Here is a 15,360-nt window from a genome sequence, read left to right as displayed (position 1 = left end):
GGGGGATTTCTTGGGGATTTTTTCCCATGAATTCTCTGTGCTCCTGTCCTTGACTCCCGCCCATTCTCTGCCCCTTTATTTCCATTTTCCAGGTGTTTTTTTCCCATTTTTTATTGGATTTTCCCCCTTTCCCAGGTTTCCTCGGGCCTGCAGAGCAGCAGCCTCCTGACAGCGCTGCCTGGGCCCCTCCTGGAGCGGCTGCTGGCGCCGGGGCTGCTGCGGGAGCCGCGGCTGCAGAGCTTCGTCCTCGACATCCTGGGATCCTTCATCGACCGGCGCCGCCTGAGCCCGCGCCTCAGGCCCAGCAGGTCAGGCAGAAATGCACGGAATTATTCCACACAAATCCATGGAAATGCACACAATAAATCCAGGGAAATGCATGGAATTCCATGGAAATGCACGGAATAATTCCACACAAATCCATGGAAATGCACACAATAATTCCAGGGAAATGCACACAATAATGCCAGGGAAATGCACACAATAATTCCATAGAAATCCATGGAAATGCACACAGTAATGCCAGGGAAATCCATGGAAATGCACACAGTAATGCCAGGGAAATGCACGGAGTAATTCCACATAAGTCCATGGAAATGCACAGAGTCATGCCAGGGAAACGCATCGAATAATGCCAGGGAAATGCATGGAATTATTCCATAGAAATCCATGGAAATGCACACAGTAATTCCATAGAAATCCATGGAAATGCATGGAATCATGCCAGGGAAATGCATGGAGTCATGCCAGGGAAATGCATGGAAATGCACACAGTAATGCCAGCGAAATGCAGGGAGTAATGCCAGGGAAATGCATGGAATTATTCCACACAAATCCATGGAAATGCACGGAATCATGCCAGGGAAATGCATGGAAATGCACACAATAATACCAGGGAAATGCACACAATAATACCAGGGAAATGCATGGAATAATTCCAGGGAAATGCACTCAGAAATTCCAGGGAAATGCACACAATTATTCCACACAAATCCATGGAAATGCACACAATAATGCCAGGGAAATGCACACAATAATGCCAGGGAAATGCACAATTCCATGGAAATGCACACAATAATTCCACACAAATCCATGGAAATGCACAGAATAATGCCATGGAAATCCATGGAAATGCACACAAGAATGCCATGGAAATGCACGGAATAATGCCATGGAAATCCATGGAAATGCACGGAATAATGCCGTGGAAATCCATGGAAATGCACACAATAATGCCATGGAAATGCACGGAATAATGCCATGGAAATCCATGGAAATGCACGGAATAATGCCATGGAAATCCATGGAAATGCACACAATAATGCCAGGGAAATCCATGGAAATGCACACAGTAATGCCAGGGAAATGCACGGAATAATTCCACACAAATCCATGGAAATGCAGGGAGTAATGCCAGGGAAATGCACAGAATAATGCCAGGGAAATGCATGGAAATGCACACAATAATTCCAGGGAAATGCACACAGTCATGCCAGGGAAATGCACACAATTATTCCACACAAATCCATGGAAACGCACACAGTAATTCCATGGAAATCCATGGAAATGCACACAATAATGCCAGGGAAATGCATGGAAATGCACACAATAATGCCAGGGAAATGCACGGAATAATGCCAGGGAAATGCATGGAATAATTCCATGGAAATGCACACAATAACGCCAGGGAAATGCACTCAGAAATTCCATGGAAATGCACACAATTATTCCACACAAATCCATGGAAATGCACACAATAATGCCAGGGAAATGCATAGAAATGCACAGAGTAATTCCACACAAATCCATGGAAATGCACACAATTATTCCATGGAAATCCATGGAAATGCACACAGTAATGCCAGGGAAATGCACGGAATTATTCCACATAAATCCGTGGAAATGCACACAGTAATGCCAGGGAAATCCATGGAAATGCACACAATAATGCCAGGGAAATGCACACAGTAATTCCACACAAATCCATGGAAATGCACGGAATAATTCCACACAAATCCATGGAAATGCACACAATAATGCCAGGGAAATCCATGGAAATGCACACAATAATGCCAGGGAAATGCACGGAATAATGCCAGGGAAATGCATGGAATAATTCCAGGGAAATGCACGCAATTATTCCGTAGGAATCCATGGAAATGCACACAATAATTGCAGGGAAATGCACGGAATAATTCAACATAAATCCATGGAAATGCACGGAATAATGCCAGGGAAATGCACACAATTGTTCCATAGAAATCCATGGAAATGCACACAATAATTCCAGGGAAATGCATGGAAATGCACACAATAATGCCATAGAAATCCAGGGAAATGCATGGAATCATGCCAGGGAAATGCACACAATAATTCCATGGAAATGCATGGAATCATTCCAGGGAAATGCATGGAATAATGCCAGGGAAATGCACAGAGTAATGCCACGGAAATGTACTCAGAAATTCCAGGGAAATGCACACAAAAATTCCATGGAAATGCACACAATAATTCCACACAAATCCATGGAAATGCACACAATAATGCCAGGGAAATGCACGGAGTAATTCCACATAAATCCAGGGAAATGCATGGAGTAATTCCATTGAAATGCACGGAATTATTCCACATAAATCCATGGAAATGCACGGAATCATGCCAGGGAAATGCATGGAATAATGCCAGGGAAATGCATGGAAATGCACACGAAAATTCCATGGAAATGCACACAGTAATTCCACACAAATCCATGGAAATGCACTCAGTAATTCCATGGAAATGCACACAATAATGCCAGGGAAATGCACGGAATTATTCCACACAAATCCATGGAAATGCACACAGTAATTCCATGGAAATGCACACAATAATTCCACACAAATCCATGGAAATGCACGGAATAATGCCAGGGAAATGCATGGAATCATGCCAGGGAAATGCACACAATAATTCCATAGAAATCCATGGAAATGCACGGAGTAATTTCATAGAAATCCATGGAAATGCACGGAGTAATTTCATAGAAATCCATGGAAATGCACGGAATAATGCCAGGGAAATGCACTCAGAAATTCCACATAAATCCATGGAAATGCATAGAATAATTCCACATAAATCCATGGAAATGCACACAGTAATTCCATAGAAATGCACCTAATAATGCCAAGGAAATGCACACAATAATGCCAGGGAAATGCATGGAAATGCACAGAGTAATTCCACATAAATCCATGGAAATGCACACAGTAATTCCATGGAAATCCATGGAAATGCACACAATAATTCCATGGAAATGCACGGAATAATGCCATGGAAATCCATGGAAATGCACAGAGTAATGCCAGGGAAATGCACACAATAATACCAGGGAAATGCACACAATAATGCCAGGGAAATGCACGGAATAATTCCACACAAATCCATGGAAATGCACGGAGTAATGCCAGGGAAATGCACGGAATTATTCCACATAAATCCGTGGAAATGCACAGAATAATTCCAGGGAAATGCATGGAAATGCACACAAAAATTCCATGGAAATGCACGGATTAATGCCAGGGAAATGCATGGAATAATTCCATAGAAATCCATGGAAATGCATGGAATAATTCCACACAAATCCATGGAAATGCACGGAGTAATGCCAGGGAAATGCACGGAATCACGCCAGGGAAATGCATGGAATAATGCCATGGAAATCCATGGAAATGCACACAATAATGCCAGGGAAATGCATGGAATAATTCCAGGGAAATGCACACAATTATTCCATAGAAATCCATGGAAATGCACGGAGTAATTCCGGGGAAATGCACGAAATTATTCCACATAAATCCATGGAAATGCACGGAATAATGCCAGGGAAATGCATGGAATTATTCCATAGAAATCCATGGAAATGCACACAGTAATTCCATGGAAATGCACGGAATAATGCCAGGGAAATGCACACAATAATTCCATAGAAATCCATGGAAATGCACACAGTAATGCCATGGAAATGCACACAATAATGCCATGGAAATGCACACAGTAATTCCACATAAATCCATGGAAATGCACGGAATAATGCCAGGGAAATGCATGGAATAATGCCAGGGAAATGCATGGAATTATTCCACATAAATCCATGGAAATGCACACAGTAATTCCAGGGAAATGCACGGAATAATTCCACACAAATCCATGGAAATGCACGGAATAATGCCAGGGAAATGCACACAATAATTCCAGGGAAATGCATGGAGTCATGCCAGGGAAATGCATGGAATTATTCCACATAAATCCAGGGAAATGCACACAGTAATTCCATGGAAATGCACGGAATCATGCCAGGGAAATGCATGGAAATGCATGGAATAATGCCAGGGAAATGCACAGAATAATTCCATGGAAATGCACGGAATCATGCCAGGGAAATGCATGGAATTATTCCACATAAATCCATGGAAATGCACACAGTAATTCCAGGGAAATGCACGGAATAATTCCACACAAATCCATGGAAATGCACGGAATCATGCCAGGAAAATGCACGGAATAATGCCAGGGAAATGCACGGAATAATGCCAGGGAAATGCATGGAAATGCACACGAAAATTCCATGGAAATGCATGGAATAATTCCGCACAAATCCATGGAAATGCATGGAATAATTCCACACAAATCCATGGAAATGCACACAATAATTCCACATAATTCCATGGAAATGCACGGAATAATTCCTCATAAATCCATGGAAATGCACACAGTAATTCCATGGAAATGCACGGAATGATGCCAGGGAAATGCACACAATAATTCCACACAAATCCATGGAAATGCATGGAATAATGCCACACAAATCCATGGAAATGCACACAATAATTCCACATAAATCCAGGGAAATGCACACAATAATGCCAGGGAAATGCACACAGTAATTCCATGGAAATGCACACAGTAATGCCAGGGAAATGCACACAATAATTCCACACAAATCCATGGAAATGCACACAGTAATTCCATGGAAATGCACACAGTAATTCCACAAAAATTCAGGGAAATGCACAGAATAATTCCACACAAATCCATGGAAATGCACACAATAATTCCACACAAATCCATGGAAATGCACACAATAATTCCACACAAATCCATGGAAATGCACACAATAATGCCAGGGAAATGCACAGAATAATTCCACACAAATCCATGGAAATGCACAGAATAATTCCACACAAATCCATGGAAATGCACACAATAATTCCACACAAATCCATGGAAATGCACACAATAATTCCAGGGAAATGCACACAATAATTCCACACAAATCCATGGAAATGCATGGAGTAATTCCACACAAATCCATGGAAATGCACGGAATTATTCCACACAAATCCATGGAAATGCACACAATAATTCCACACAAATCCATGGAAATGCACACAATAATTCCACACAAATCCATGGAAATGCACTGAATAATTCCACACAAATCCATGGAAATGCACACAGTAATTCCACACAAATCCAGGGAAATGCACACAATAATTCCATGGAAATGCACAGAATAATTCCACACAATAATTCCATGGAAATGCACACAATAATTCCATGGAAATGCACACAATAATTCCACACAAATCCATGGAAATGCACGGAATAATTCCAGGGAAATGCAGAGTTCGGGCATTGGGAGGGAAAATACAACGAGGATTGAGGGGACGTTCAGGGGCATTGGTGGAGATTTTAGTCGGGATTTCTTCAGGAATTTTTCACTTTTTTTGGGAATTTTTCAGATTTTTTCAGGATTTTTTTCAGATTTTTTATCGATTTTTATAGAATTTTTTTAGATTTTTTATAGATGTTTTTACACATTTTTTTAAGATTTTTATAGAATTTTTATAGATTTTTAATAGACTTTTCAGATTTTCTTTTTCCAGATTTTTTATAGATTTTAATAGAATTTTTATAGAATTTTTTACACATTTTTTACACATTTTTTTGAGATTTTTATAGATTTTTAGTAGATTTTTTCTGATTTTTTTTAGATTTTTTCCAGATTTTTTATAGAATTTTTAAAAGATTTTTTACACATTTTTATAGATTTTTATTAGATTTTTTCAGATTTTTTTTTAGATTTTTTCACATTTTTTTTAGATTTTTATAGAATTTTTTTAGATTTTTTTATAGATTTTTTACACTTTTTTTGGAGATTTTTATAGATTTTTAATAGATTTTTTCAGATTTTTTTTAGATTTTTTCAGATTTTTTATAGAATTTTTTTAGATTTTTTATAGATTTTTAATAGATTTTTTCAGTTTTTTTTAGATTTTTCAGATTTTTATAGATTTTTTACACATTTTTTGAGAATTTTATAAAACTTTTATAGATTTTTTTCAGATTTTTTTCAGATTTTTTTCAGATTTTTTATAAATTTTTTTCCGATTTTTTAACAGATTTTTTTTAGATTTTTTAACAGATTTTTTCCGATTTTTTTACCAATTTTTTCCAGATTTTTTTTCAGGATTTTTTCAGATTTTTTTCAGATTTTATAGAATTTTTAACAGATTTTTTACAGATTTTTTTTCCAGATCTTTTCTAGAATTTTTCTAAATATTTAATATATTTTTTTCAGATTTTTATAGATTTTTAATAGATTTTTTGATTTTTTTTTAGAATTTTTTTATAGATTTTTTCAGATTTTTTATGGAATTTTCTTAATTTTTTATAGATTTTTTCCAGATTTTTTCGAGATTTGTTTTCAAATTTTTATAGGTTTTTTTCAGATTTTTTATAGGTTTTTTCATATTTTTTTATCGAATTTTTTAGATTTTTTTCAGATTTTTTCAGATTTTTTTGTAGATTTTTTACAGATTTTTAATAGAATTTTTTCAGATTTTTTTCGGGTTTTTTTTTCAGATTGTTTTCAGATTTCTTTCAGAGTTTTTATATAATTTTTTCAGATTTTTAATAGATTTTTTCAGATTTTTTTCGGGCTTTTTTTCAGAGGTTTTTAAAGAATTTTTTCAGATTTTTTTCAGATTTTTTTATAGAATTTTTTCGTGTTTTTTCAGAGTTTTCACAAAAATTTTTTCAGATTTTTTGGGATTTTTTTCAGATTGTTTTCATATTTTTTAATAGAATTTTTTCAGATTTTTTTCGGGATTTTTTCCAGGTTTTTCAGATTTTTAAATAGATTTTTTACCAAATTTTTCCAGATTCTTTTCAATTTTTTCCAGAATTCAGAATTTAAGATGGGGAAATTGAGGATTTGGGATGGAGAAGTTCAGGATTTCCAGGATTTGGGGTGGGAAATTCTGATTTTTGGGGTGACCATTCTGATTTCTGGGGTGACCATTCTGATTTTTGGGAGGATAATTCTGATTTTTGGGATGGGAAATTCTGATTTTTGGTAATTCTGATTTTTGGGCTGATCATTCTGATTTTTGTGCTGACAATTCTGATTTTTGGGGAGATAATTCTGATTTTGGGTTGACAATTCTGATTTTTGGGTGATAATTCTGATTTTTGGGTGACAATTCTCATTTTTGGGATGACAATTCTGATTTTTGGGGTGACAATTCTGATTTTTGGGATGGGAAATTCTGATTTTTGGGCTGATAATTCTGATTTTTGGGCTCATTCTGATTTTTGGGCTGATAATTCTGATTTTTGGGGTGACAATTCTGATTTTTGGGTTATAATTCTGATTTTTAGGTTGATCATTTTGATTTTTGGGGTGACAATTCTGATTTTTGGTAATTCTGATTTTTGGTAATTCTGATTTTTGGGAGGATAATTCTGATTTTTGGGGTGCTCATTCTGATTTTTGGGGCAATAATTCTGATTTTGGGATGACAATTCTGATTTTTGGGGTGATCATTCTGATTTTTGGGAGGATAATTCTGATTTTGGGCTGATAATTCTGATTTTTGGGCTGACAATTCTGATTTTGGGGTGATAATTCTGATTTTTGGGATGACAATTCTGATTTTTGGGCTGACAATTCTGATTTTTAGGGCAATAATTCTGATTTTTGGGCTCATAATTCTGATTTTTGGGGTGACAATTCTGATTTTGGGGTGATAATTCTAAATTTTTGAGGTGACAATTCTGATTTTTGGGAGGATAATTCTGATTTTTAGGTTGATCATTCTGATTTTTGGGTGATAATTCTGATTTTCGGGGTGACAATTGTTAATTTTGGGGTGACAATTCTGATTTTTGGGCTGATCATTTTGATTTTTGGGTTATAATTCTGATTTTGGGGTGATAATTCTAAATTTTTGAGGTGACAATTCTGATTTTTAGGGTGATAATTCTGATTTTTGGGCTGATAATTCTGATTTTTGGGGTGATAATTCTGATTTTTAGGTTGATCATTTTGATTTTTGGGGTGATAATTCTGATTTTTGGGCTGACCATTCTGATTTTTGGGGTTATAATTCTGATTTTTAGGCTGACCATTCTGATTTTTGGGGTTATAATTTGGATTTTTGGGGCTATAATTGTGATTTTTGTTATTTTTCCCCAGTTCCATCCCGGATCTTTCTCTGCTGAAGCTGAGGGTGGAGAAATGTTCCCGCCAGGATTCCGTCTTCATGAAAAAGGTCTGGAAAAATCCCAAATTTCCCCCAAATTTCCCCAAATTTCCCCAATTTTGGGGCATCCTGAGGTGGCCAAATGGGGGAAAATTCCAGGATTTGGGATTTCAGCTCCTCCTGAGGGAATTTGGGCATTCCCAGGGCTGGGATTTGCTGAATTCCAGAATTTTCTTTGGGAATTTTTATTTTCCGTGGGGTTTTTTCCAGGGAATTCCCAAATCCCCCCCCCAAAAATTCCTGAATTCCTGCCAAAAAAGGAAAATCTCCAAAATGTGCTGTGCCACGAGCTCCCCTCAGCACTTCCTGCATCCCCTCAAAAAGCCCCAAAACCCAGGAAAAACCCCCAAAAACCCATTAAAAACCCCAAAAAATACCTCTGAAAACCCTCCAAAAAAACTGGAAAAATCACTTCCAAAAATCACTGAAAAAACACCGAAAAGCCTCCAAAAATCACCAAAAAATCCTCTAAAAATCCCCCAAAAAGTCCTCAAAAAATCCTTAAAAAATTCCTCCAAAATCCTCTAAAAATCCCCAAAAAATCCCCTAAAAATCCCCAACCCCCAAAAAACCCCAGAAACCCCCAAAATTCCCATTTTTTGCCCTTTTTTCCCTGCCTGTCTCAGCACGGCTCGGCGCTGCTGTGCCACGCGTTCCGCGTGTGCCGCCTGTGCCCGGCCTCCCCTCAGCACTTCCGGGCCCTCTTCCGGCTCCTGGCGCTGCTCAGCCTCGAGCTCGGCACCGATGACGTCATCACCGACCTCCTGCGCCTCGTGCTCGCCCTGCAGGTACCGGGCGGCCGCGTTTGGGGCCGGTTTTGGGGGCATTTTGGGGTTTTAATTTTGGGATTTTCGGGGATTTTCGGGGAAATTGTGTTGCATTTTGGGGGGGGGGGTTGGGAATTTTGGGGATTTTTTTAAAATTTTTTGGGGATTTTTGAGGGCTTTTTTGAGGATTTTGGGGGAGGTTTGGGGGAATTTTTAGGGGTCTTTCGGCGATTTTATGGGAATTTTTTGAATTTTTAGGGGTCTTTGGGCGATTTTATGGGAATTTTTTTGAATTTTTAGGGGGTTTTGGTTGATTTTATGGGGATTTTTGAGGGATTTTTCGGTTTTTTTGGGGGAAGATTTTGGGAATTTTTGGGGGGATTTTTCTGGATTTTTTTGGGATTTTTGTGGAAATCTTTGGGGTTTACTGTGGGGTTATGGGGTTTTGGGGGTTTTTTGAGGGTTTTTTGAGGGTTTTTTTTGAGTTTTTAATTGGGATTTCCACCGATGACGTCATCACTGACTCCTGCGCCTCGTGCTCGCCCTGCAGGCACCGAGCGGCCGAATTTGGGGCATTCTGGGCTTTTTTGGGGATTTTTTGTTTTAATTTTGGGATTTTTAGGGGATTTTCGGGGAATTTGTGTTGCATTTTTGAGGGGCTTGGGGATTTTTTTAAATTTTATTGGGAGTTTTGGGGTTTTTTTGAGGATTTTGGGGGAGGTTTGGGGGAATTTTTAGGGGTCTTTGGGCGATTTTATGGGAATTTTTGAGGGATTTTTTCGGTTTCTTTGTTGGATTTTTTGGGGGATTTTTCTGGGTTTTTTCGGGATTTTTGTGAAAATCTTTGGGGTTTACTGTGGGGTTGTGGGGTTTTTTGAGGGTTTTTTGGGGTTGTTTTGGGGTTTTTAATTGGGATTTCCACCGATGACGTCATCACCGACTCCTGCGCCTCGTGCTCGCCCTGCAGGCACCGAGCGGCCGAATTTGGGCCATTTTTGGGGTTTTTCGGTGTTTTTGGTTCTAAATTTTGGGATTTTAGGAGATTTTCGGGGAATTTGTTTTGCATTTTTGGGGCGTTTGGGCAATTTGGGGGATTTTTTTCATTTTACTGGGTTTTTTTTGAGGATTTTGGGGGAGGTTTGTGGGAATTTTTAGGCGGTTTTGGGCAGATTTTTTTGGGATTTCTGGAATTTTTACGGGTCTTTCGGCGATTTTATGGGAATTTTTGGAATTTTTAGGAGGTTTTGGGCCGATTTTATGGGGATTTTTGGAATTTTTAGGGGTGTTTGGGCGATTTTATGGGGATTTTTGAGGGATTTTTTTGGGGGGGATTTTGGGAATTTTTGGGGGATTTTTCTGGGTTTTTTTGGGATTTTTGTGGAAATCTTTGGGGTTTACTGTGGGGTTGTGGGGTTTTTCAGGGTTTTTTGAGGGTTTTTTGAGGGTTTTCTGATGTTTTTTTGGGGTTTTTAATTGGGATTTCCACTGATGACGTCATCCTGCGCCTCGTGCTCGCCCTGCAGGCACCGAGCGGCCGAATTTGGGGCATTTTGGGCCTTTTTGGGGATTTCTTTCCATTTTAGGGGATTTTGGGGGAATTTCTTTGGGGACTTTTAGCAATTTCGTTGGGGGGGGATTTTGGGGGAATTTTGGTAGGATTTTGGGAAATTATTTGGGATTTTTTTTGTAATTTTGGGGGATTTTGGGAGGGAGTTTTTGGGCATTTTTAGGAATTTTTGGGGGGATTTTGGGTGACTTTTGGTAGAATTTTTGGGAAATTATTTGGGATTTTTTTTTAATTTGGGGGGCTTTTGGGGGGATTTTTTGGTGGATTTTTTTGGCATTTTTAGGAATTTTTGGGGGCATTTTTGGGGACCTTTGGTAGAATTTTTGGGAAATTCTTTGGGATTTTTTTTTTTTAATTTTGGGGGGATTTTTTGGGCATTTTTAGGAATATTTTTTGGGAGATTTCTGGGGAATTGTGGAAAATTATTTAGGATTTTTTTTTAATTTTGGGGGGATTTTTTGGTTATTTTTACAAATCTCTTTGGGCTCTTTTTGGGGCATTTTGGGAGCATTCCTTTGGGTATTTTTTCGGGATTTGGGGCAGTTTGGGCGGGGTTTGTCTCATTTGCGTTCCCGCCCTCAGGACGTGGCTCAGGAGGAGCCGCAGCTGCCGGAGCTGTCGCGCTGTGCTCTGCCCGCCCTCGGAGCCGCCCTGCTGCTCTTCCTGGCCCATCTGCTGGGGGTGCCTGCCTTCCTACAGCACGTCCAGGAGGTCAGAAACACCACAGAAATCCCACAAAAATCCTACAAAAAATTCCAGAAAAATCCCCCAAAAAATCCCAGAAAAATCCCCCAAAAAATCCCCATTTTTGGTGCCATTTTGGACCATTTATTTGGATTTTTGGGGATTTTTAAGGGCGATTTTTCAGGGGGAATTTGAGGGAGTTTGGGGTTTTGGGATTTGGGATTTTTGGGGTATTTGGGTATTTTGGGGTATTTTGGGGTGTTTGGGGTGTTTGGGGTTGGTTTGGGGTTGGTGCTGGAGCCGCCCTGCTGCAGTTCCTGGCCCATCTGCTGGGGGTGCCTGCGTTCCTACAGCACGGCCAGGAGGGCACAAACACCACAAAAATCCTACAAAAATCCCACAAAAAATCCTACAAAAAAATCCTGCAAAAATCCCACCAAAAAATCCCAGAAAAATCCCCCAAAAATTCCCCAAAAAATCCCACAAAAATTCCCCAAAAAATCCCCAATTCTGGGGCCGTTTCTGACCATTTATTTGGATTTTTGGGGATTTTTCGGGCGATTTTTCAGGGGGAATTTGAGGGAGTTTGGGGTTTGGGATTTGGGATTTTTTGGGGTTTTTTTGGGGTATTTTGGGGTGTTTGGGGTTGGTTTGGGGTTGGTGCTGGAGCCGCCCTGCTGCACTTCCTGGCCCATCTGCTGGGGGTGCCTGCCTTCCTACAGCACGTCCAGGAGGTCAGAAACACCACAAAAATCCTACAAAAATCCTACAAAAAATTCCCAAAAAATCCCCCAAAAAATCCCACAAAAATCCCACAAAAATTCCCCAAAAAATCCCACAAAAATTCCCCAAAAAATTCCACAAAAATTCCCCAAAAAATCCCCAATTCTGGGGCCGTTTTTGACCATTTATTTGGATTTTTGGGGATTTTTAAGGGCGATTTTGATGGAGTTTGGGATTTTTTGGGTTTTTGGGTTTTTGGGGTATATTGGGGTTATTTTGGGGTATTTTGGGGTGTTTGGGGTTGGTTTGGGGTTGGTGCTGGAGCCGCCCTGCTGCAGTTCCTGGCCCATCTGCTGGGGGTGCCTGCCTTCCTACAGCACGTCCAGGAGGTCAGAAACACCACAAAAATCCTACAAAAATCCTACAAAAAATTCCAGAAAAATCCCCCAAAAAATCCTGCAAAAATCCCCCAAAAAATCCCAGAAAAATCCCCCAAAAATCCCCATTTTTGGTGCCATTTTTGACGATTTATTTGGATTTTTGGGGATTTTTAAGGGCGATTTTGATGGAGTTTGGGGTTTTGGGATTTGGGATTTTTTAGGGTATTTGGGGTTTGTTTGGGTTTTTGGGGTTTGTTTGGGATTTGGGGTATTTTGGGGTGTTTGGGGTTGGTTTGGGGTTGGTGCTGGAGCCGCCCTGCTGCACTTCCTGGCCCATCTGCTGGGGGTGCCTGCGTTCCTACAGCACGTCCAGGAGGTCAGAAACACCACAGAAATCCTACAAAAATCCCACAAAAATCCCACAGAAATCCTACAAAAATCCTACAAAAAATCCCCCCAAAATTCCCCAAAAAATCCCCCAAAAATCCCCATTTTTGGTGCCATTTTTGACGATTTATTCGGATTTTTGGGGATTTTTAAGGGCGATTTTGATGGAGTTTGGGGTTTTGGGATTTGGGGTTTGAGGTTTTTTGGGTTTTTGGGATTATTTTTGGGTATTTTGGGGTGTTTGGGGTTGGTTTGGTGTTGGTGCTGGAGCCGCCCTGCTGCAGTTCCTGGCCCATCTGCTGGGGGTGCCTGCCTTCCTACAGCACGTCCAGGAGGTCAGAAACACCACAAAAATCCTACAAAAATCCTACAAAAATCCTACAAAAATCCTACAAAAAATCCCCCCAAAAAATCCCAGAAAAATCCCCCAAAAAATCCCAGAAAAATTCCCCAAAAATTCCCTAAAAATCCCTCAAATATCGGCGATTTTGGGCCATGTCCAGGAGATGGGAAACCTCAAAAATCCCATAAAAAATCCCCCAAGACTCCCATTAAAATCCCAGAAAAATCCCAAACCCTAAAACCTACAAAAATCCCCCAAAAAATCGGCAATTTTGGGGCATGTCCAGGAGATGGGAAACCTCAATAATCCCATAAAAAACCCCATAAAAAACCCCCAACATTCCCATAAAAATCCCATAAAAATGCCATAGAAATCCCAAAACCAAAAATTCCCAAAAATCCACAAAAATTCCCCAAAAAATCCCCAATTCTGGGGCCGTTTCTGACCATTTATTGGGATTTTTGGGGATTTTTCGGGGGATTTTTCAGGGGGAATTGGAGGGATTTTGGGGTTTTGGATTTTGGGATTTTTTGGGGTTTTGGGGTTTGTTTGGGATTATTTTGGGGTATTTTGGGGTGTTTGGGGTTGGTTTGGGGTTGGTGCTGGAGCCGCCCTGCTGCAGTTCCTGGCCCATCTGCTGGGGGTGCCTGCCTTCCTACAGCACGGCCAGGAGGTCAGAAACACCACAAAAATCCTACAAAAATCCTACAAAAAAATCCTGCAAAAATCCCCCAAAAAATCCCAGAAAAATCCCGCAAAAAATCCCAGAAAAATCCCCCAAAAATCCCCATTTTTGGTGCCATTTTGGACCATTTATTTGGATTTTTGGGGATTTTTAAGGGCGATTTTGATGGAGTTTGGGGTTTTGGGATTTGGAATTTTTTGGGGTATTTTGGGGTTTTTTGGGGTATTTTGGGGTGTTTGGGGTTGGTTTGGGGTTGGTGCTGGAGCCGCCCTGCTGCAGTTCCTGGCCCATCTGCTGGGGGTGCCTGCCTTCCTACAGCACGGCCAGGAGGTCAGAAACACCACAGAAATCCCACAAAAATCCCACAAAAAATCCCAGAAAAATCCCCCAAAAAATCCCAGAAAAATCCCCAAAAAATTCCCATAAAAATTCCCCAATTCTGGGGCCATTTTTCAAGATTTTATTGGGATTTTTGGGGGATTTTTCGGGGGATTTTTAGGAGGGAATTTGAGGGAGTTTGGGGTTTGGGATTTGTAGGGGATTTGGGTTTTGGGGTTTTTTTGGGTTTTTTTGGGATTTGGGGTTTTTGGGATTTGGGATTTGGAGTTGGGTGTTTGGCTCAGAGCCGCTTTCCTGCAGCACAGCCAGGGGTGGGAAACTCCAAAAAATCCAGAAAAATCCAATAAAATCCCATCAAAACCCTAAGACCCCAAACCCACAAAATTCCCCAAAACATCATGCAAAAAATTCCCCAAAAAATCCCACAAAAATTCCCCAAAAATCCCACAAAAATTCCCCAAAAAATCCCACAAAAATTCCCCAAAAAATCCCCAATTCTGGGGCCGTTTTTGAAGCTTTTATGGGGATTTTTGGGGAATTTTAGGGGGCAATTTGAGGGAGTTTGGGGTTTGAGGTTTTTTTGGTTTTTGGGGTATTTGGGGTTATTTTGGGGTGTTTTGGGGTGTTTGGGGTTGGTTTGGGGTTGGTGCTGGAGCCGCCCTGCTGCACTTCCTGGCCCATCTGCTGGGGGTGCCTGCGTTCCTACAGCACGTCCAGGAGGTCAGAAACACCACAAAAATCCTACAAAAATCCTACAAAAATCCTACAAAAAAATCCTGCAAAAATCCCCCCAAAAATCCCAGAAAAATCCCCCAAAAATCCCCATTTTTGGTGCCATTTCTGACCATTTATTTGGATTTTTGGGGATTTTTATGGGCGATTTTTCAGGGGGAATTTGAG

The 15,360-nt window shown here is 40.0% G+C and overlaps 1 protein-coding gene across 1 annotated transcript in view; it reads left to right on the top strand.

Moving 5' to 3' along the window:
- The window catches only part of EFR3B (EFR3 homolog B), a 113,991-nt gene that overhangs the window by 57,843 nt on the left and 40,788 nt on the right, over nucleotides 1-15,360 (top strand). The window contains exons 13-16 of the mRNA XM_077176372.1: nucleotides 136-308; nucleotides 8,519-8,594; nucleotides 9,212-9,373; nucleotides 11,502-11,630. Coding sequence (XP_077032487.1) covers nucleotides 136-308; nucleotides 8,519-8,594; nucleotides 9,212-9,373; nucleotides 11,502-11,630 — 540 coding nt within the window. The remainder of the gene's footprint in view (nucleotides 1-135; nucleotides 309-8,518; nucleotides 8,595-9,211; nucleotides 9,374-11,501; nucleotides 11,631-15,360) is intronic.

This window comes from Agelaius phoeniceus, chromosome 3 (assembly GCF_051311805.1).
Source record: "Agelaius phoeniceus isolate bAgePho1 chromosome 3, bAgePho1.hap1, whole genome shotgun sequence".
Taxonomy (NCBI): Eukaryota; Metazoa; Chordata; class Aves; order Passeriformes; family Icteridae; genus Agelaius; species Agelaius phoeniceus.
This window is presented reverse-complemented; position numbering and strand designations above follow the sequence as displayed.